The sequence below is a fragment of the Mustela nivalis genome (assembly GCF_964662115.1).
Source record: "Mustela nivalis genome assembly, chromosome: 5".
In the NCBI taxonomy this organism is placed as follows: domain Eukaryota; kingdom Metazoa; phylum Chordata; class Mammalia; order Carnivora; family Mustelidae; genus Mustela; species Mustela nivalis.
The window spans coordinates 109,522,533-109,547,459 of record NC_139024.1 but is presented as its reverse complement, the minus strand read 5'-3'; the positions used below and the strand labels follow the sequence as shown (position 1 = coordinate 109,547,459).

The window sequence follows — 24,927 nt, the reverse complement described above, 5'->3', positions numbered from 1 at the left end:
CTCAGCTCCATGGATGGATGCAGGAGGTGAGGAAGAAAGAGAAATAAAAGATGAAGGTCAGGTGCCCAGGAAGAGTGACTGCTGTGCCACAGCTTCAGTTAGAGCAGTTGAGGAAGATATTGGTTAGGAGGATAGATGCTGAAAATAGTTTTTGAATTTGAAGTATCTGAGCCCCTCTTGGTATTATCAAAAAGGTAGTTGGTGTATGGAACTAAAGCTCAAGACAAAAAGATAAGTTAAAGAGAGAGACTTGGGTTAAGTTTTTGTTTTTTGGTTTTTTTCCCGGTTCAATGTATATTTTATAAATTAGAAAATACACAATTAGCTCACATCACTCTGTATGCTCAAAATAAAAACATATTATTGTAGGGCAATATGAAGGACTCTTGTTTTTTGTGCCAACAGCAACTCTGTTCATCAGCTGAAAGATCCCACTGTTTTGCTATCGCTAGTGCAAAGATATAAAAACCCATTTGTAAGATACAACTGTACTTGAAGTCACAAGTACGTAGTTAGCATGCTGTCTTAAAACAAGGTAACAATTACCTAGTGATTAGCTGTTAATCTGTCTATTCAAACTAATTTTCTGTCTCTTAAAAATAGCAAAAATTATACAGGGCTTAACTCAATTTGATGTGGAAAATTAGTTTTCACCCTTATGCTAGAATTTCAGCCTTAAAGAGAAATTGATTCTACACTGTAGAGTTGGCATGCAGGAAAAAAAAAAGAAGGAAGGAAGGAAGGGAGGAAGTAGAGGAGAGGGGGGAGGAAAACCCCATACACTACGCATGACCCCAATTTCAAATTTCACTTGTTGGCAATTTATTAATTCTTATGTTGGGAGAATTCCTTGTGCTGGGGGATGCAGAGGTGAATGAGATAGATCTGGTCTCTGTGCTCACATAGCTTACAGCTCTAATTTCAGCAGGGGAACACACCCATGGGAAGAATTCACGGTGCTGCTAAGGTCTGAGGGGAAAAGAGGGGCGCTTATGGAACATGTTTTGTAATAGCATTCCTCACATAGAAATGGTTTTTATCAGTGTCAAGTTGAAACAATGTAAAATTGTAACAGCAATATGTACGCATCAGGTATCACTGTGACTTAGGCACTCTTCCTAGTGCATTACATTTTTAAATTCATCTTATTCTCATAATAAGAATGAAGTAGATACAATTGTTATTCTCTTTCTAAACACGAGGAAACCAAGGAATCAGAAAAATCACTGCTCGAGGAGGTGGTCCGTTAGACCTGTGTCAATCAAACAAGACTCTCGATCCATTCTCTGAGAATCTTACAGTATCACCAAGCATTTGTTGTTGTGGTAAACAAGGTATTTATATATCTTGCAAAAGTTTATCTTTAAGTCTTGGAGGTAGCAAACCACAAACTTTAAATTCATTAGCAGACAATGTGTGTTGCATTGCCTGTTTGAGGACTGGATGGTGTTTATACATATATACCCTAGAAAAAAATCTGATAACTTAGTTTTAATCCTGTACTTCAATTTAGCAGACAAGGTCACTCTAATTCCAACCTGTTAAAAAGATTAATAGTAATAATAATTATTATAGCTAACTTTAATTGTGAGGAATAGTTCTAAGTGGCTATTTACTAACCTCAAGTAAGACAAGTTTTATATTGGGTACGCTGCTAGAGCATTGCATTTATTTGCCTTTCTATATTATCTTAGGAACTGTTGAGGATAACCGTGCTTCATCACCTTTTCCAGGTCATGGCACATGTAGAAAATGATAACATTTGGAGGCACACTAGGGTAATGGGCAAGACTACTGTAGGCTGGAGGCTGCCGGCCACATCCTCCTGTCTTGCCAGCTGCCCTGAGGCCTTCAGAATCTCTATTTGTTTATAACTGGGACCAGTCCTAGCCTGACAGGTGGCTAGGAGACAGCCTTGAGGAGCTCTGGTCTAAAGGTATATGCAGGGCTGAGATTTGGGGAAATCGAGGAACTTGATATAAAAATACTTATTTTTCTTACCTCCAACATTGCAATGACTTATTTCTAAAGAAGGAAAGCTCCTGCCACAAATTGTAACTACAAAACAAAAATAGTATGTGTGTTAAAAATGTCTATTCAAATTCTACCTAGGTAAACTAACAGCATTTTGAGAGAATAAAATGATTATAAAAGGTAAGGAATTACTATCATAGTCATTTTGAAGTTTTCATTCACAAGCTTTTACACAAATTGTTGTATTTTGTATTGTATATTGTACCTCATACAAATGGTCCCATTACAATGTTTATGATATAGAATAAACATTTTCAAAAGAGCATGTGTCTAGTGGTCTACATTCAACTAGGCTTAATGCAGAGAAAGGGATTTAGGAGTCTGAAAGTAGATAACTCATCTATAATGAGCTGGAATTCTAGCTAAGAGATATAATAATAGGTAACAGTAAAATGTAATAACAATACCTAATAAGGGAAGCACAAAGCAAGTCTATAGAGGTTCAAAGAAGAAAGCACTCATGCAATTGTGGGAGAAATAAGAACGATTAAAGGAGGAGACAGCTTTTAATGGGTTGAGCTCCCAAGATGCTCTCATGTTAGCGGGTGAAGGTGGAGACAGGACCGGGACTGGATGGGAGCCCAGGTGAATAAGTGCAAGCAGCAGAGTAGGGACAGAATGTGTGCTTCCATATCCAGGAATCAGGGATGGGACCCGTTATGTTCCGTACATGTCTTAGAAATGAGTAGAGGGTGATGACCCTTGAAAGTTAATCAACTGATAGACGGGGATACTAGAATCCCAAGGATTCCAATCTGCACTGAATTGGGCAAGTAATGAGGAGTCATAGCATTTTTTTTTTTCTTTTTAAGCAAGTGAGTCCATGACTAAGGTCAAAAAGCAGAGAAGAATCAGATAAACTTGTGTGGAAGAGATTAGAAAAGGTGGATGCTGCAATAAAATGGTTAATGGACAAAGATGACCTGGACTAGAATTATTTAGTAATTTCAATTACCTATAGCATTTTATAATTTTATACATGAAATGATCCCCTGAGCACATCTTATTATCCCCAGTTTATATATGAGGACACTGAGACCCAAAGCCAAACTTTGACTCCACATCCCAGGCTCTTAATGTCTCACTGACCCTCCCCGCTAGCAGGTGGTGTTCAGGGGAAGAAAAAAGCAGGGTCACTGAAGGAAGACTTGATGGCGGTGGAATCTGTCACTAAGAAAGGTAAGAAGTACTTCCGATGATAAGACGGATTTGGCGGTCAGACAGAAAAACTCTTCTGGTGACACTGAGGATGACTGGCTAACCCAGCTGGAAAGCTCTGTCAGGTGTTTGCAGGAGAGGAGACCTAATGATGCAGATTTGTGGGTGCTTCTCACAAGTGATAGCTGAAGAGAGGGAGAGAGAGAGAGGACTTTGCCAGGACTTCCCCAGGGTGGGGAAATGAGGGGACGGGACAGAACAGTGATGAATAATGTAGGTAGAATTATTACCCAGCAATGGATTTGAAGTCAAGAATAAGAGGGGGGGAAGGGGAGAAAGAGAGAGAGAGAGAACAACCAAGAACACCAGGGGCAGGATCTTAGGGTCATTTGTAAGTCAGAACATGCAAGGAGTGGGAAATAAGTGAGGATGAGAAATGTCAAGGACTAATAATAATTATATATATTATATATAATATATATATAATAAAAATAATAATAGTGTCTTGGTAAACTTTAAACCTAAAAAGCAGTTTTACTAATTGCCTTAATTTTAATTGTATTAAGTGGTTCCGAACACACATTTATTTTTATTTTAAAACAATGTCAGATGAAATGAAGAAATAAAAAAATAGTAAAAAGTGCTGCTTAATTTTTCTCTTTCAATTTGAGAATGATCAGCATGTTGCCAAATATTTCTAAATTGGACCAGGTAGGGTAATAGAAGATTACAATAAATTGCTTTTTTAGGTTTCTGCCATGACAGAAGCTGTGAGAGTTTTCCCAAAGTCTTATCTGACGAGCAACCCGATAAGACAAATTATGACAATTATTAACTCCATAGTAACAGGTTTGAATAATAAACATGTAATACTTTCTCGTATACACATTGATTACTTTAGACCCCAGTAGGTCTTCCTTAATTCTGCCTATAAAATTTAGCTGATTTGTTGCAGAACTGTGGACTGGAGTAGGTAATAAAACCCATGTTTTTCAGGAGGATCAGATGCTTTCTTAGATATTTATTAAGCAATAGGTGATCTCTCTTGCCTATGGGGTATCTTCAAGTTCTGATTTATTTCCCTACTTTTTAGAATGTATCTGAGGTGACCTGGCAAGAACAAATAGAACTCTGAGATGAAAGAAGTCAATACCTAGTGCCACCTGCTGTCAACAAAGAACTCGGAGGTTGGTTTTAGGTGAGTGACGGGCGTGAACGCTTGGGTGCAACAATGTTTGCAATGTCCCAAAATCTCCAGTGAAAACATTTGCCTTAACCTTTAGAAACTAAACAAGTAAGAATATAATTCCTTACAGGATAAGCATAGGACATCTGATAGAAAAATAAAAATCCTAACAGAGTCGGGGCTTTTTAAAACCACTATTAGTGATTACCCTTGTGGTTTGGAATGAAAAATGTATGTGATTTGTATATGAGTATTTCAATACAGAGTAGTGTACTTTTTTTTCTCTTTAGAAATGTAAATTTTACACTCACATATTTGGGTTTCTTTTTTTTTTTTAAAGATTTTATTTATTTATTTGACAGAGAGAGAGATCACAAATAGGCAAAGAAGCAGGCAGAGAGGGAGGAAGAAGCAGGCTCCCCACTGAGCAGAGAGCCCGATGTGGGGCTCGATCCCAGGACCCTGGGATCATGACCCGAGCCAGAGGCAGAGGCTTTAGCCCACTGAGCCCCCCAGGCGCCCCCATATTTGGGTTTCTAATAAGGATTATGTTTGGCTTAAAAATACAGTGGTCCATACAATTTAGAAGACTGACTAATTAACTTGTTAAACTTGTCTCTATCAAAGACAGATGTAGCGATGGTGATTAATTCACCACTCCTCCAAATGGGAACTGAGGGAAGAATAAGTCTGTGTGAGCTAGGACCTCATCCTGTTCTCTGACACTTGTCCCCCGCCACTCCGAATACTATATACCTGGGTAAGTAGACAGTAGCAAACAACCTTGGAGATTAAGAGGCAGTGAGAATGTCCTCCTGATGAGGGAGACAGTGGCTGGGGATGGGATGGCAGGACTACAGAAGGGCTCTGTCCTGGCAGCACATTACTTTATAGCAAACGTGGTCCAGTGATACTCAAGTTGCTTCCTCTGCTCTCCATGGAACAGGAACAACAGAATTGAAGAACTGAAAATCCGAAAATGAGTCAATCATCTCATTTTGTCCACAACGACTAGTTAACAGTCGTATTTTTTTTTAAGTGGCAAGTATAAAGAGATTTTATTTTGGCTGAACAATGAGTTGGCTAGGGAGACTTGACATGGTTTGTCTGTATTAATTGATCACAGGAACAATCCCTCCGTATTTATGAAGTGGTATAAACAAAATAAAATTCTGCAATCTTGTTTAGGAGATATCTCAATTTTGACCACTGTAGGTGAGGCAGAAGTCAGGTTTCCACTCTTCCGTTAATTTTATCACCTAGCTTTTATTCAGTTGCCTATTTATTTATTTACTCACTTACTTATTTTTACTATAGGCCAGTGCAACAACCCAAACAGTGATCTGCAGTATCATCAACAACACCTAAGTGTTTGTTAGAAATGCAAATTTGAAGGCCCATACTGGACCTACTGAATCAGAACCTATGGGGGTTTGGTTTAGGAATCTGTGTTTTAACAAGCTCTCTGGGTGATTTTTAGGTCTGCTAAAATTTGAAAGCACGTGTCTGGACAATGAGTACAAGAGCTCAAAATAAGCAAGCTTTGTGATTCTTCCTACCAAAGCTAAATAAAACAAAATCACTCAGAAACCAAATAAAATCTTTCTTGGTCTCCAAAGAAAGCATATCCCATTGGACAACAATCTTATAGAGATAAGAAATATCAATCCAAGAATGGCATTTTCTCTTAAATAGGTGGCAGCTGGGGTAGGAGAGGAGTTTATAGTCACCTTATTACAGAGCACAAATTCAAATATGAATGCAGTACAATGTTCAAGACAAGTTTGGGATTACAAACATTACTGCTGACTGCCTTTGGTACGAATGAATACTTATGATTTAAATATCACAATCATTGCTACGTGTCTGGTGTAAGTTGCTATTACTGGGTACATTCATGATATGGCTCTTATTTCCCAAGTTTTTCTCAGCACATTCTTCCTGTAGGCCTTACTCACCATTTGCAGATAAAGCAAGTGTAGCTCCAAAAGGACATTTTATGTATAAATTAAGTTTAACTTCTACCTGTGAATGGTATGACCCAACTAGCATTACTCTTAATGACCAAAGAATAATAGATCCAAGAACTGGAGCTCCAGGAATATCCAGCTCCTCCCCTGGGAACAGAGGAAGGAGGTTCCCAGGAAGCGTACAAGTTTACACAGGCTTAATTTATCAGCAACATCTGTCTTCTGAAGGATATTAACCAGGGAAATATTGGGGAGGGGGGACGACACAGAGCCTAAAAATAGTATGTTTTCACATTGTAGCAACACAAAATCAGAGAAACTATTACCTTCCTACTATTTTAACCCTAAAAGTCTGGGGATGTATGATGAGATGGAGATCAATGAAATCATTATTTGGTGAATTTGACCAATTTAGAAGTTAGGCAACTTAATTGCCTCCCCATCGCTACTCTATTCCTCAACTAACAGTATTTAAAATATATATCTATAGTTTTTTCATCCCTCTAATTCTCTTTTCTTATGAAGACAAAAATAACATCATACTTTTGGTAATGATGCTCTTCTTCATATATTTACTCTATCTATTTTCCAATAAAAAAAATCTTATTCTCTTTGGGAAAATATTTTTCATTTTCCACTTTCAGTAGACATCGTAACAGCTTTCGATTAAATCCAGATGATTAATCATTATTTTCATTAATTACCCAGACAAAGATGTGTGTATATTATACTTCTCCTTCCTGACAACACAGGGTCTCTTGGCAAACTTGATTAATTTGTTTTGCATCCAAATTAAGTGAAGCATAGAAATAAATACTAGTAGTTTCCAACAATCTGAAGAAAAATTAAGGATAAACAGTTTGAAAAATAATATTAGGAAAAAAAACACATTGTCTTAAAAGAAACATTTTTTGAGGTTTTGTCAGTGACAAAAATAGAAAAATGCCTTAGTAACTGTTGAGAAAATTTCAAAGTTTTCTCAACTTACATTGTCAAAATTTAAATTTGGAGCAATGTAAAGACGGAAATTAGGATTGCTTCTTATCATTTTGAATTCACATGGCCTAACGAATTAACAAAATTAATTTTAGATCTTTTTTAAGCTGTAAACCTTATTGACATGTCATTACTCTCAGAGTCCAGTATGCTGGACACAAAAATAATATATATTGACCACAGAGAAGCAATTGTGTAAGAGGTTGAAATGCCAATATATAAATCAAATCCACTATGGAAAACTGAGTTATTTATAAATTCCGCCCTCTTGACAAAATAATGTGGGAATGAGATGACTGCACACAGAAAAGATAAAGAATAAATAGAAAGGAAATCTTTCTTTATCCTGGTAAAAACACTCTATACAGAGGCAGAGGCATATTTGAAATTAATAGTCACATATAATTTTTGATGGAAAATGCTGATTCAGTTTAGGACATTACCTTGGTAATATAGTAACTCATTTTACCCCTGTATAAGCACTCATTTAAGAATTATTTAGCTGATTCAGTAATTCATTTTAATTAGAAAATGTTATTTATATACTTGGTGATTTCAGGGGATTTCAAATCATATTACTGAAAACGGTAAAATGAAAATGTTAAGGTTAATACCAAATATATATATATATATATATATATATATATATATACCACAAAATATATCATCAATATATAATATCATATATATATAAATATATGGGTTTATATGATGATTTTTCACACTGCCTTAAATCATGAAAGCCAGCAAACAAAACTAGGGTATAAGGTGTAACATCCTTTTAATAAATAAAAATGTAAAATGTTTTCTAAACAGCAGGTGGCAATCTTTGTAAATTTGATTGCAGCAACACCATTTTAACTCTATATATGCAGATGAAAGACATTTTTAAAAGACCAGTTACGAACCTTGGTATGTTCACACTAGTTTACGTAGCTTCAAATATTAAAAGGGTCTTATTTAGTTATGACTACTGCCCTAATAAAATTTCTTTCTGGTTATATACATGTTCTTATTTAAATGATTCTTAATGCTTATGCACCTCATGAGGAATTTCACAGTACTTATGTTGTGTAGGTCTCCTCAACAAAATCCTACTTGCTGGTTCCTTCACACATATCATTCTGAATGATGTGGCCTTAAGAATTGACAAAGCTAATTCTAGATCTTTTCTAAGCTCTAAAAAAAATCCTACTGACATATTGTTACTCTTAGTCCAGTTTCTACTGACATTAGTGTTGGACTGTAAGAAGTCTAGAATTCAGACTATGGAGAAATACAAAGTTTTGACTCAGGGTTCTCTCTCAGAATGCCTTATTTTGTTGTTAGTGTTTTTTTTTTTAAGATATTTATTTATTTATTTGACAGACAGAGATCACAAGTAGGCAGAGAGGCAGGCAGAGAGAGAGGGGGGAAGCAGGCTCCCCGCTGAGCAGAGAGCCTGCTGCTACGCTCGAGGCTCGAGGCTCGATCCCAGGACCCTGGGACCATGACCTGAGCCGAAGGCAGAGGCTTTAACCCACTCAGCCACCCAGGCGCCCCATTGTTAGTGTTGTTTTGTTGTTGTTGTTTTCTAAATTGATGTAGTCATGTTTGGTAGAGCAGAAATCTATTGCTTTTTGAACCGAAAAGGAAACTCAACAGCTCTTCTCTCCATACCTTCCGGAACCGGAAACAGAGAGATAAGCTAGCTTGCCCACAAAGCATTAGTAGCAGCAAAAGGACTGTAATAGGGTCTTCGAATTCTGTAAGTTCTGCATTCCTTTATACACAGCTGTGACACTTAGAAATTTCATCTTATCATTTTTCTAGCATGTTTATAGCAACTTTGCCTATGATATCATTCTAAAATCCTAATTTTCATTTATTTATTGAGTCTTCAGTGTGTCAATACTAGTTTACGAAATGTATGCATAATTTGGAAGGAATCTTTGTCATAAATGATTTCTTAAAAATATATGATCAATAATCTGGGCAATTTTTGACTTTTCTTTTTTTTCTGTGTTTATATGTAAGATCCTTTATTGTAACAGCATTTCCATTCTTTCTCTACTAATTGAGACCTCATGTTTTCATTTCAAAATGTGTTCCTCATAGGAGAAAATGGCACAAGGGCAAGGAAATGGGCATGTCCTAAATCCTACATGGAGACAAATTAACAGCAGAATTTAAAAGGTTCTGAATTCCAACATCATCTCTTTATTTTCTCACTTAGCTATCTAACACTTACATCTTTCTATTTCTACTATAAATTATAGAAGGCGACTGGTTTTGTGTTCTCAGTAAACAAATATTTCATGAACGTAGTGAAAAAAATAGTACCCCAAACCAATTTCAATCCTATCTAGCTATGCTACTGTTCAGTGTGGCTTCTTTTGTATTATTACATTTTTCAATGGGGTTTTGCAGCAAATAACTTAAAAACCCATGGAAGAAATAGTCTAGGACACATACACAGAGGAAACCCCATACATTATGGAGAAAGTAAATTGCCACTCATCGTTAGTGGTCCTCCAAGGGATGAAGTACTGCCCTTAATGATGGGAATTTTAAACCTTTTTTTTGTTGTTGTTGTTTTTTCCAGTAACAAAACGCTTCCCTGGAGATCATGTCAGTTCGTTCTTACCAGGACATCGTTGCTCACTGCATCTTCTCACTTCTTCTCCAGCGCCTTCACACTGCTGCCCTGTGACTGCTGCACCCTGACAAGTCCTCATTCGCCTTTCCCAGCCTCCATCACAGGACTTGGAACATCCGCTCCAATGACCCCACTGATTCCACTGACCATTGGCTGAAAGAAATGTGTCGTGGTGAATGGCAGTAGCCTACTGCAACTGTTTGGAGAATTTTAAAATCTGAGGACCGTTACTGTTTGTTCAACGTTTATTAATCTACCACTATGAATAAACCCTACTCAAACATTCAACTTGCTAGTCAAATACAGAGCACTATGATTAACTCATATTTATATAAGTTTGTCAGAATCTTCAAAGAGACACTGAAACTTACTTGTAAAAAGTACCAGTTCAGTGCTCAACCTTATCAACTCCATTTATTTTTAATCTAAGCATCTCCAGAATTTGTTGCTTTATTAGTGTAACATAGAATAGAATGAACTCTGGTACCACTGGCTTCATTTACCAGAAATACATAATTATCTAATTATTCCATGACTGTCTGGCATGGTTCTATCACATTTTATAAAGGGCAGGCATTCTTTAAATGTAGCAATCGGGCCTCACCTGTACACTCGGGGTTATAGCACTCTCGGCTTTCCGCCCACGGCCCTCGGCATTCAGAGCCCCCGTGAGCCGCTGCAGTACACTGCCGGCTTCTCTGCTGGGTCCCATTCGAGCATGTCACTGAGCACTGACTCCATGAACTCCACTCTTGCCACTGTCCATCAACTGCCAAAGCAGAAAGAGAAACAGTGTAAGGAGATGTTCCAATAGAGAAGACTGTACAGAAACTACAAAGTAAAATTAACCCCAGAGGTGAGTCCCAACCAAGAGACACTAAGTGAATACAATGGAAAGTCATAGGCATTAATATTTTATTATCCCCCCAAACTACTATTAACTTATTTTCTCACTTCTACTTCCTTTTATGTATCCAGTATCTCTCTCTCTCTCTTTTAAGATTTTATTTATTTATATAAGAGAGAGAGAGAGAGAGATGAGAGGAGAGAAGTAAACAGAAGTAGCAGACTCCCGGCTGAGTAGGGAGCCTGAGGTGGGACACGATCCCGGGACTCCAGGATCATGACCCTAGCCAAAGGACATTGCTTAACCAACTGAGCTACCCAGGTGCCCACCAGTCTTTTGAGCCACTTATTGCTTCAAAATATTTACTGATTACTCAACAATGCAAGACCTTGGACTAGGAGAGGAGTACACAGCAGTGAACACAGTAAATACTGATCAAGAACTTATAAAGCTCGTGGTTTAAAGAAGGAACCTCTCTGATGAATTAAGCAATTAATTAAATGTTAAATAAATTATGTAACATTACTTCAAAGGATAATATCAAGACAGTAAGAGATTAGATGGCCTGGGGAGTCTTCCTTGACAAAGTGAAGTTTCAGATAAGCCTTGCAGAATATTGAGGAATAATGTATAGATGTTACGAGAAATACAGAATTTTAAAGAGTATGAATTCCACCCTCAAAAGTCTTGTCATTTAGGAGAAGAATTACATTATGCACACAAATAAGTAAATAAAAGGTTAAAAGGAGTAACAACATGGCACAGGAAAGCTTTCAGAGGATGTATCACAATGACTTAGAGTGACTATGCTAGCTTAATATGGTGAGATTTGGACAATTTACAAAGGAGGCAGTATTCACAAAGGCATAATTCCACAGACCACAAAATGCAAGTACACAAAGGAATTGGGCAAAAATATTTACTCAATTTAGAAAGCATAAACTAGAATGTAAGTGTTATAAATGCACTCATATATGACTGTCTGCTTTTTCCTATATTATTCCATGGTTCTTAGTTTCCTTACAGTGAAAGACAATTCACTATAAATCCAAAGTTCCAACATAAGATAATACTGCTGTGAAAACCTATCCACCCATCCAAACAAACGAAAAAGCTTGGCAGAATATATGTAAGTGCTGTCAACCTAATTTCAGGCCTTGCAGGTAGCTATTAACAAAGAAGATTGTTTAATAGTATCTAGCTGTACTTAATAAACCTTTTGTGAAATTAAAAATCACAAAATGCCAATTTAATCATCCCATTGATATAATTATAGCATTTTACTTTATAAAAGTACGTGATAGACTCTTACTGGCCATGTATTCCATTCACCAGACAAACAAGAAAAGGCTAGCGAATCGATGGAATTTTATAAATTGTCCATTTCTTCTCTAGCTTGGCTTTGGAGATGAGTGCATTTTTCATTTCAGAACTTTGTCTCTCAAAGAAAATACTTATTGAGCTTGCATTATAAAACCTTACTATTCTAGACATTATTAGAAGAGTGTAAAAAATAAGATTCATACATGCACCTTACCATCTATTGGCAAAAGAATGTACAGGTATTCAATTTTTGAAAACATTCAGAAAGCAGCACATAAACAAAGATGAATTAGGAGATTCAATGTTAAGTGACTAGAATAAAGGAATATGTGATATCCTTGAGAATTCTGGTTTGAGGTAAACTTGTAGTTTTTAAAAATTTTTCTTTTTAATTTAAAAAAAATTTTTATTGATTTATTTGACACAGAGAGACACAGCAAGAGAGGGAATGCAAGCAGGGGGAGAGGGAGAGGGAGAAGCAGGCTTCCCTCGGAGCAGGGAGCCTGATGTGGGGCTCTATCCCAGGACCCTGAGATCATGACCTGAGCCAAAGGCAGACACTTAACGACTGAGCCACCCAGGAGTCCCTCTTTTTAATTTTTTAAATAAATGTAACAGTTACAGACTCACTGGCAAAGAAGACAGGATAAGTCTTTCTGGCTAAGATGTAGAGTCAGGTATGAGTAAGTCAAATGTGGAATTCAGAAGGAAGATAATTTGGCAGGGTGCTGTATTATTGGTGAGGAATAAGAAAAGATCTTGCTGAAAAGAGATTAGGAAAAATGAGAATATTTGCAAAGTGTTTTGCTCAATAGGCTTTTCCTGAAAGAAGACTTTGCATCACCACTATATACACATATATATACATATATTTAAATTCATACATTTGTAGCATTAGTTGTTCAGTCCTTTCTTCCAATATATACATTTTATGTTTTGATTAAAGTTCAAGATTGAGTTAACATTAGACATTTGAGCGACATTTTGAGGTCCCTTTTATGATCCTCATTACCATAAACATCAACAAAACATGTCTATTAGGTACATAAGGTTTTGCTTATAAAGTTAGTTACAGAAAAGATATGGCAATGAAATTGAAGACATATCAAGTGGACATTTCTGGTGTTCTATTTTACATTCAGATCTAGAAGTTCCTTTTCTTAAACATTAACTGCACCATTATGAAAAACTTGGTTTGACAAAGTAACTGAGGAAAAAGAGAAAAACTCAATATTCCTGCAGAGTGATTAGTCAAAGAGACTGGGAATTTTTCTCAATGAAAAATTGAGAAGTTAGAAACAGAGAGATATTTCAATTTAATTTAAAGCATTAGACAATGGACATGTACACATGAATGTATGTCTTTTAGTGCCAAATGTGGGGCATTGTTTTATTTCTCTTTTTTTCCAGTTTAATATCCTAGAATTTTAAAAAAAAATCAGTAATTGTGTTAGTTTTAGGGAAATCAGCCCAAAGGCCTTTCAGGAAATGGGAGTGTTATTTTGCTGAATTGGGAAAAAGTGGAGGATTTTTGAGAAGTGGAAATTTAGAGTTCTGTCTTAGACATTTAAGCATTTCCAAGAAGGACATACACATTATATGGCATAAGTGTTGAGATGTTTAAAAATAAAAACCATTCATCATGTGATCTATTTAATATATTTTTTATGACCATTTATCTAAGTACTGCAAGAAATGAAGGGCCTGGTTTTTTGTTTGTTTTTATCTGATGCTTATCTTAATTCTTCAGCCCTTGTATTCAGATTTGCTTTCCACTTGGTTGAGCATGGAGACAACAGAGAAAATCAAGGCTTCTCCTTACCACCCACCCCCACCCCTGTGTACCACAGACTTCCAGCATTTGTCAGAGATACACCCCAGAATCACTGCAAACCCCCAAATCTGAAAATACTTCAAAGCTTTCTGTCTAAATCTGTGTTCCTATTGAAAGATGACTAACATCTTGTCATTTGGTCAGAAAAGTGTTACCAATAATTTGGGAAAATGGAAACATTCCAGACCTCTTCTTGGAGCTTTCTAATGCACTCCTAGGTAAAGATTTAGGAAGAAGCTACACCGTGACTCTACTAGAGTCTGGGAAAACTGTGGTGATAAAGACCCACTGAACTCTATTGTCAAGGAACATATACTCTCAGAGAGTGGTGGGGACAGCTGATAAACAAATAAATGAATGAGCAAGAGTTTCAGCCAGGAGTTTTATAAGGGCGACAAGATGAATGAGAGCAATGTGATAGGGTATGCTCAGCCACGCCTCTCAGAAAAAAAAACACACCAGAGCAGAGTCCTGAGTCAACAACAGAGCCAGAGATGTGAAGATTGGTGAAAATCCCTACACAAGAGCCAAGTCCTGAGGTCAAGAAAGTTTTGTGTATTCCAGAAAAGGGAAAAGGCTGGGGCTTGTGGATCACCAAAAGGGGAGAGTGACAGGAGATGGGCTCAGTAGCGTGTAGAAGCCAATTCCATAGGGCCCTGTCGTCTGTGTGACCAAGTAAGATCAGAAGCCATGAGAGGATTTCAAAGTAGGGAAGCGATGAGACAGAATTTATACTTTAACACTTAAGTTTGCAGTTGTGATTAGAATGGATTGTACAGGGGGCACGAATCAGTATTGTAAGACATTAGGGGACTATATGGTATTCTAGACAGAGGTGATAGTGGCTTAGATTATGGTATCATCAGTCAAGATAGAAGTGTTTGTGATATTTTCTAGAAGTAGAGCTGATAGGTTGGTAGTGGAATATAGAAAACCAGAGAATCAAGGTTGACTTGTAGATTTTTGGCTTATGAGAAGGGTAAATGGTGGACCCTTTTACTGAACTGGGTTGGACTAGGATTCAAACAGGCTAGGGGGTATATAGCCCTGAAATCAAAATGCCTATTTTGGACACATTGAATTTGTGATGGCATTATAATCACTTTACTTGAAACTATGCCTCCCAGATACATTTGAAAGGTACTCATCACTCCTTTCTTCCCCCCCCTTTTTTGGAGCACTGTTTAGTAAATACTGCATTAAAGTACATAATTTCTTCAATAATATGCAGCTAGGTTAAGATTTAACACCTTCTTAGACTTTTTCAACTTCTCTTCATTTCCATCATAAACATATGCAGTTGGATTTTTTAAATAGTTTCATTTTTTCAATTTAGAAACTGCTAATGCCTATTACTTTATGAGCCATCCTGCAAAGGTGACTAAGAATAGAGAATAATAAGGCTGTGTCTTGAAGCCAGGAGAATGCGGAGAGATCAGTCTGTCTTCCCATAGTGCAGTGTGCTTCTTATACCACAGTGTCACCCTGGGGACAGTTAAAGTTTCGCTTCAGCAATGTGACACATTACTAGATTTTCTGGACCCAAAATAATTAAAATTGCAAAGGTTAAATTGCTAGATTCCTGGGGTTTACTTTATCTGAACTTCCTCCTGCCATACATATAGAGTTACAATTGTGTTTACCTGTCTGCCATGTACAGAGGCCAAATTAAATTCTGATACATTTTAATGAAAATATCATGTTTCAATCAATTTTCACATCTTTGCCAATAACTGGTGACAATATAGAATAGGTTGGAGAACAACCACCGCAAGATAAAGCCATGAATATTTTGGATAATAAAGCTATCATTTTGGCAACTCTTTTGGGTTGATTATTGCTGATTGATGACGCTAACAATAGGGAGGAGCTTGGGGAGAAGAATTCTGTCCTGTGGTAGGAAGTTATCTGATTTAGTGATGGCAAATTTGGAAAGCTCATTTTTTTTTTTTTTTTTTTTTTTTTTTGAGTTGGAAGTTACTCAGGGAACTGGAAAGACCTCTTGATGGTATAACTGAAAAATCAAAAGCCAACCTCTTGCTTTGGGCATATGCTGGAGAGCATAAACCTGGTTCCCATTCACCATTTTAAAATAAATCATAAAAGGGGAAAAATCAAAATGAAATATCATTTAAAAATTAGAATTAAAAATAGAAGCAAGTTATTAAGGTAAGGTTAAGAAGAATAAAAATAAAACAGTTGGGAAGTTAAGACAAAGTTTGCATGAAAAAAGTTAAATAATAAAAGAAAGCAAGCCAAAATTAATAAAGATACAGTTTTTAAAAATTCATAAACACTGAAAGATCATCAGAACAATGGTAAAAGTATGAAATGACACAAAGTGAATACAACTGCCACACAATAAGCCAGAAGGTTAAGAAGACAAATTGCAAATTAATTTAAGAACAGGTTAATGAGGTAACATTTGAGTTTCAAATTATAACATTCTCATGCAGAGACAAACAGAGACTTTTGAACCAAGGTCAGGCAAATGTTTAGCATCTTCCTGCTTACTGGCCTCACTGAAAGGGTTCCCTGCAGAGGGATTGTGGGTACATCACCCTCTCAGACTTACTGAGGAATCAAACTTTAGGTCCACAGGAGACTGAAGCCTTTTGCTCTAAGTAACAGAGATATTTGGGTCCAGCTGTATTCCTGAGGACCTATCCTTGGGTGATGTTCCTTCTTCTTAGGCTTTGTAAGAGACTATGAATATACCTGAAAAATACAACCTGACAGGATCTCTCTATTGAGGTTCTGGATTCACAGGGATTCATTTCTCAAATGCAGGACTACCGGTGAGACACAGCCCAGCCCCACAGACTGGTATGAGCCCTTATATGTGTACTTGTCCCCAGTTCAAACGAGGCAGAAGTAATCTGTATGGGCCAAGGTCAGGCCACCCCAAATGTGCCACTTTGATATGTCGATTATTTATTTATTTATGATCTTATTTATTTATTTATTTGACAGAGAGAGACACAGCGAGAGCTGTGTTTGCCACTGGATCATTAAATTAAACTCATTTATATTTGTTTCAGCTTATAAATGAAAACTAATTTGTCAATAATCTTTCATTTCTTTTAGTCTTCAGCCTGTCACTCAATTACTACTTACCCCTATATGCTACATTATTTGTACTTTACTACACAGATTATATAAGAATAAGAACTGACAAAGCTGAAAAAAAGAGGACTGAACTTGAAGTATTGGTTCCTTCCGTCTTTCAGCTAGCAGAAAAAAAAAACCAACTTTATATATTTTATATATATAATATATATGTAATGTATATTTTATATATATATATATTACTCTGAAGTAACATACTACAAAGAAAATCACTATAAACCTTGAGGCTTTGAAGTAAGAATTTAACATTTTATTTCCCTAAAGAACTTAATTTTGGAAAATGCAGTATCAATTTTATTTTGGGGATATGCATCTATATAATTTTAAGAAAGGGCCTACCTAGAAAATGTAAACAGTCCATTATATCTAACACTTTTCTTTCTCCATGTGAATATTAAAAAAAAATCAAAAACATTAAAAACAGAAGCAGGTGTGGTGAAAAAATAATACTGTTTTTCTGAAAATAAATTAATTAATAAAACAAAACAAAACCAAAAAAAAAAACAGAAGCAGGGAAAATGATTAAATCACCCCAGACGGGGAATCACCATCAAGGTGACATCCAGGAAATGGTCTGACACAACTAAATTCGGCGCTGTTAGCTTGGTACCCACAGCAAGTATATGTTATCTCCTGTTGGATCTAAAACCATCACAGAGAACATTAACAACAGATAAGGTCACTTTGAGACTGTGATAAAGTGAGATAAAATGAAACACGGTCACAGGACAACCCACAAAGTTCCAAACATTCTCTTCTCTCAGCTAGTAAGAGTGACTGTCACTTGTTCACCAATTACAGCAAGTTTCCCTCCTCCTGGATAATTCATTAAAATACCAATCATAGATCCCCACCACCACATCCAGACATTTAAATTCAGAGCAAAGCCCCACTTCCTAAAACTCTCCTTGAAGTCACCCAAAAGAAGTCTAAACCCTTAATAAGTCTTTCTAACACCCTCTTACCAAGATGTCCCAGAGTTTCTTATATTAATTTTCCCTCAATGCAAAGAGTAAGGAATATAGCTTGTTCAACTATACGTGTCATCCCAATGGACTTTGACTTTAGGCTGCTGACATAATAATAATAATAATAATAATAATAATAATAATAATAATAATACTGATACTTATACACTGTTTGCAGTTTACCAGGTTATCTACCTTAGAGCATCTCACATGGTCCTCCTACTGTCCTGTGAAATGGGTATGCTATTGTCCCCATTTATAGAGGGGGAATACAAGTATTAGATGGTGATACCTAAATTTAAATAAGTGTTCTCTTGTGTAAGGCCAGCTTCCACTATACCACATCAATCTATTATTAAATATACCCAGAAAATGTCCTGTAATTTTTTTGGGCAGAGGAGAACTAAAAATTTATACATGTCCATCAAGAAAATTCATTCAACAGAAATGTATTGGATACTATTAGTACAAAGTTGCACAGAGAGATAAAAAGGCAATGAAAGAGAATTTCCTTAATATACTAATTAATACCATGATGAATTTGATGTTTGATTAGGGATTGCAATGAAAATTCAGAGAAAAGAGAAAATATGGACTGCTACAAATTCTAAGTTTTATGCAATAAGAAAAACAGACCACGAGGACCACTGGACATACACATACATACACATACCCTTCCAGAATATCACATTTAATTATTGGTATAGATAAGAAAGGAGGAAAATGGGATAACATGTTTATAGTTAGTGAATGAATTGTAGTGGATCCCTCTCGTTGCTCTGTATCTCTCGCCAATCTCCCTCCATCAACAGTGGTCCCTGTTCTCAGATATGATACACATTAGGAACTGATAACTCATCTAGGAAATACCACATTTCCTAGGAAATACCCTTTCTTTTCGTTCCTCTCTCCTTATATGGATCCCAGGCAGATAGTTTTCCCTTACCTCAAAAGAAGCGGGAGAAAGTTGGACATCGACTAAGAAAAGCACCTGACGAAAGTAGGATGCCATCTACTTTGTTGATGTCAAAATTTGCATAAATAAAATATATTTCATTATTTTTTTTATCAGCCCTATGTAGCGTCCACTTCATTAGGGTGGTTATATGTATTTCTTAAAAGTATGATGCTAGATGCTGCTTTGCTGTTCCAATGTGATTCCACCCTGAAATATCACTGCCCATCACCACAAGGCACATGGTCAGAGCTTTGTAAAATTGGTGAGTTGAGACCCTATTTGTTGTTTCTATTGTTTCTTCTGTTCTCCCCTGGTCTCCACTTGACAACTGGCCTAGCCAAGGGGAACCAATGTATAGGTCTTGGCATGTTTTCTTCATTACCGACATACTGCCTATCACAGCTTTACACCTTAAAAAGATGTCTCTGGGATCTCAGGTTGGATGGCTACAAGAAATGTAGGCTAAAATCACTGAATTCTCAAATTATCCCCACTCACTGAAGTGGAGTATTTATATGTGTTTATCAGAACTGCATTCAACTTTTCACATGTTTATGTCTGTATCCTCCAAAGAGATTACAAATTTCTTGAGATCCAGACCTGTATATTCTTCTCAGTAGTGTCTTAAAACTTGTCGACACATGATGACACTTTTATATATAGTGAAGGCACCTGAATCTAGCTATAAGACAGTTATTTTTAAAGAGAATTCCAAATGTTTGCACCAAATAAATCTTACATATTTCAAAAGCATAATGTCAAAATGTTTGGTAAAGTATAAAACCTTTTTTTTTTTAAATTATAGCCATTAGAATTCGCTTTAGAATAGTAAGGAAATTGGGATACAACATGGTAAGAGTTTTTTATCTTTTATGATACAACTAAATTCAAGACTGGAAATAATAGTAAAAAAAAAAAGTAAATTAATTAAGTACCTGATATATATCCAGAATGACTGCCTATAAGAGAATATGAGCTAAACCAGTTTTACAAATAATAAAGACATAAAATTCCAAAATTAAAGAAAGACCTACACAAAAGAAAGACCTAATTTTAATGGTCTGAGTGATTTCAACGACAGTGATTACTACTTCAGTGATAAAACAATTATATCAACTTAGAAAAATGAGTTTTCTTATCTGAATTCTAACAACTCAGCATCCTTATCTCCTGACCCCCAAGCATTTTAGTTTTAGAAAGTTCGTGGAAAATAGACTACGCAAAACATGGTTGATAACATTTTAACTGATCAGTGCCATTTTTATCTTTATACCAATGGGGATTTGCCAAGGTAAAATAAATAGTAAAAACTAGTATATTAAAAGAGATTCTATAGTTAGCTATTATTTTTCATTTCCCCACATTTTCTATTTTTTCACATTCCGTGGACAAATAAAAATGAATTATATTTGACTTTGTAAATGTTACAGCTCAACATTTAAAAAAACTCTAAAATTTGTATAAGCTTGCCCAAATCTTTAGAGAAAGGGCAGGGCATATATATATATATATATATATATATATATATATATATATATATCTGTGTGTCTGTGTCTATGTGCTTGTCTGTATACTTATAGAGAGACAGAAATAACAGAACATAACTGACTTCATAAATAGATTTTCTGGGAGTGATTTGCAAATAAGGGATCATAATTTTAACTCCCAAATATTCACAATTACACGAATATTGAATTGTACAAGTTATAGTCATAATTCATAGAATTCATAAAATTGTAGGAGTAAATATAACTACCACATCTTTAAATGTATATTTCTCATATAGGAACCTAAGTAGTCTTTCTCCAAAGTAAGAGGGAACAAGCTTGTGAGATGACTGTTGGTTATCTACATTTTGGAGGACTTTCAATCTCAAGATGTTTTAGATACTTAAAATTTCCAGAGAAACTAAATCATTGCTTCATGTCATAGGATATTACTTTGGGGAATTGAGAGTACAAATGGGACTGAATATAAGTTGGATAATATGTTTGGAGAATAATACCATGATCTCAGCTATGTTGCTTGCATGCAGAATGGGATAATGAAAAAGTCTCCCAAGGAGTAGATCAATGGCTATTTACATTGGTCTTTGCCATTCTAGCCTTTGCTAATCTCTTCCTCTAAAATATGCCTTGGCTAGCTTCCAGAAGATTCTCTCATTTCTATGTGTTTTTCCTCTCATAAGTTAGAAGCCTCTTGAATTGAAGATCAGTCTTTTTAAGTTTTTAAAATAATGGGTGAAGTTATAATGTAATAATAATGGGTGAAGTTATCAAGTTCAGGTAAAACCGCATTGAAACAAATATACTCTATGAACTTTGTAGTTTTCATAATACATGAAGTTACATGTTATTTCTGAGCTAACCATCTTATGAATCTAACAGTGAATCTATAAGGTCTGTTTTCCTAACAAATATCTGTCTTTTCCATACATGATCCACGGTGAAGCCCCACTCTTTAACTGAATGTGTGTGAGACAATGACTCACAATGAGAAGGACTGCCTCTAAATCAGTCTCTCTAGTTATAGTGTCAAGGCAATAGTCAATCTTATGTCTTTGGGGCCCCTTATAATTTTTCTAGGAGGGAAAACTGAGTATGGACAAAATCTTAGTGGAAAGACTTAATATAAATTATAGAAACTGAAGAAAGGTGAGCTTTGATACTCAGTCTAGGAAATATTATAAACCACTGCATATGATAAGATCAAGTACGTGCCCAGTTTTAAGCAAGAAATAGTAAGCAAAGGACACATATTCCATTGTGACTGAATAAAGGTTGTGTTCATGATATTTCCTACGTATACCAGGGGCCACATACAAAGGACACAAATACAAAGTTCGCCAAATGCAGAATATACTCACCTGGACACAGAGCAATATTACAAGGCTTATGATGTGTCTCAGGTCCTTCACACGGCCTTCCTCCATACTGAGGAGGTGTGCACGACCTTGTTCTTGTTCTTTGGCCTCGACCACATGTAAATGAACATAAACTCCATGGTGACCACTCCTCCCAAACTCCATGTACTGTAATAAAGCAAAGAAGCTTCAACAACAAAAGCAGAGAGGTAAAGTCAAATATTTTTTTTCTTAACTATAATGAAAAAAATCATCAAATAGACAGTATGAAGATATTTAAAAAGCTCAGTTAACACTCCTATTTGCCAGAAGAATACAAAGGTTAATTTGAAAATTCATTAACATAATGCAATATGACGTGCACTTTTTCTGTATTTGAACAGTTATTTGTCATAAACTTTAAATGTGTTCTTTTTTTAATGGAAACACAGCTCTCTCCCTCATAGTAAAATTGCATGAGTTATTTTTTAAATACAAGTAATATAAACTTATAAGGTAGTATAGAAAACTAAATTTCTTATAACAGATATGATCTTCTGGAGTTAAGTTTGTATTTAAATATATAAGGGCCAACCTAATTCTTAACATTTCAGGACTAACGACTTCGATGCTATCAAAAAATTAAAAAAAAAAATCTGAAAGTTAGTGGTATGTATTTTACATAGCGTATAAGCTTCACATTTTAGAAAATAAATGTATTTCTGCCCTTTTAAAAATGTGGGTGTTTAAAGTCATTGTCTTTGAGTAAACTCTATCTACTCTGTCTTTTCAAAAACTCTTATCTACTCGCATAAGATTCTCCTCTTTGTCCTCTTTTAAAATACGTGGCAATAATAAACAAAAGTTTCTAGAGAAAGTAAATGATCTAATTAGGATTACTCCTAACATAAGTATACATACACCAATACTTCAATTATGCCGTTAGGATGGATTCAAACTAATCAGAAATATCAACAAAATTTGTGCTCTCTCCCTAAGAACCAGTATGCATACATATTGATATGTTTTGCATAAAGTCCACTAGAGTTCAGAGTTTAGATCCCATCTTTGTCACAGGCAATTCACCAAGCTCATCCCAACTTTTAATATTTGGGATAGTAAGGAATAACACTCTGTGGATAATACACATAAAAAGAAGCTGGGGAAAATGTGCTCTTTGGCTCAAAAGCTCCTGTCTTAATGTTGAACCTCTGGTCTTCGTATGCTCTTAGAAGTTCATGAGCAGAAGTCTGATGGGACACCCACTAGAATGAGAAGGGAGAGTAGAAATATAGAATAAATGATGAAAAAGATTTCACTTTCTCCTCAACTTTGGTAGGGGTAAGCAGATTCCATACAAAGTGTCAGAGGAGTTATGCGTAAATATGGTCTACCTAGACTGTTTTATGTGTATGTGTGAACCAAGTTGTTACTTTAAAAACACATATATTATACCTTAATTATGAGGCACCCCATTCTATTCTATTTATTCTATTGAGTTGCCCCAGCTGGTTGTGAAAATACACTGAAATATTAAAAATTTAGCCTCGTTTGTGTAATGCTCAGTGAAAAATTCTTCAAGTTTCTGAGAAAGTTGCTAGAAAATATATTTTTAAAATATTACATAGAAAAAAAGTCAGAGAGTGAAAGAAATTAATATGTTCACATTTTTCTAAGGTTGAAAAACCGAAACCACTTGGTATCTACTGGCATAAGATTAAATAATTAATCTATATTCAACTCTAAGGAAAAAAAAATGCATATACTTTTATTTACATATAGGTGTATATGATCAATGATAGCAAAATATTTTAAAAATATTATATACAAATGTATTTTGTCATATAAAACATATATCTTTAATCAATTTTTGCAAATTACCAAGATTTCTCCATTTAAAAACAAACTTTTCTTCCCCTAGAGTCTATACATCATATTGCTCGTTCTGTTAATTTTCTCCTCAATCAAATCACACTGTTCTGTGTTCGTTGAACAAAGCCTAAAAGAAAAAAAGCTGCTAAATTGGCAGATTTTTCTCTATTAATCTCAAAGAAATGTTGATTAATCTTAGTGGTTTAGTTAAATCATGAAGCTGGAGTCCTCTGAAAAGTATGTTACTCCCTACTTTTTAACACTCTATTGTTCTATGGTGAAATTTCAGAAATTTCATGAATCTTCCACATCATTTATAAAAAAATTTTTTTAAATACTTAAAAAATTATTAATAATAGTTTATTGTAGATATTATTGAATTAGTTGGAAATTATAACACATATCTTATAATTTTATAGATGTTATTCATAAGATTAATTTTAAAGAATAAAGATATTTTTATTTTAGCAACAAATTATTATATAAATTCTTTTACTTTTCAGTAAATTATGAAAATCTTTAAAGCATCTAGTTCATTTGGAAAATGTGCTTAATAAAACCAAGAAACTTTAATCAAATAAATCCATCTTTATAGTTTTCTTCTTTGCTTAGACACTAGCTATATTATCACATCCTTCCTCTGTGCAATCTAAAGATGAAATGAGGATTATACAATATACAAATTATATTATTACTAGATTTTGAAATAAGAATACAAATTAGCTTATAATTTACATTGGGATGTATAAAACAACTCCTTTAAGTGGAAAGTTTTTTTTTCTTAATAAATATTTAGATATGGATACTGTGACATGTACCCCCCCCCCCAAAAAAAATATATCAAACCATTCCTTAGCCCAATAAACTTCTAAGGGATTAGGACACATATAGAGTAGACCAGTGGTTCTCAACCAGAGGCAATTTTGCCCTCCAGGGGACATTTAGCAATGTCCAGAGTAATTTTTGATTGTCACAGCTCAGGGGAAGGAGGGACGCTACTAGCATCCAAGAATGCTCAGGCCAGCCTCCCACAACAAAGATTTATCCATGTCAAAATGTCAATAGAACCGAGGTTGAGAAACCCTGGAAGAGATCATAAAACTGTAAGTCAGAAACCAGGACAGTTAATACATAATTTAATGTAGCTCTTTACTTTCTCAATTTACTTGTTA

At 35.3% G+C, this 24,927-nt stretch overlaps 1 protein-coding gene across 4 annotated transcripts in view; it reads right to left on the bottom strand.

Annotated features, from left to right (window-relative positions):
- Nucleotides 1–24,927, bottom strand: part of ADGRB3 (adhesion G protein-coupled receptor B3) — a 730,754-nt gene that overhangs the window by 417,017 nt on the left and 288,810 nt on the right. For 3 of the 4 annotated variants that reach the window (XM_082731305.1, XM_082731302.1, XM_082731303.1), the window contains 3 exons: nt 21,908–22,072; nt 10,587–10,751; nt 9,971–10,135 (listed from right to left, as the gene is read on the bottom strand). In XM_082731305.1, coding sequence (XP_082587431.1) covers nt 9,971–10,135; nt 10,587–10,751; nt 21,908–22,072 — 495 coding nt within the window. Of the gene's footprint in view, nt 1–9,970; nt 10,136–10,586; nt 10,752–21,907; nt 22,092–24,927 lie in introns of all 4 variants that reach the window. The other variant, XM_082731304.1, reaches the window with a different exon arrangement.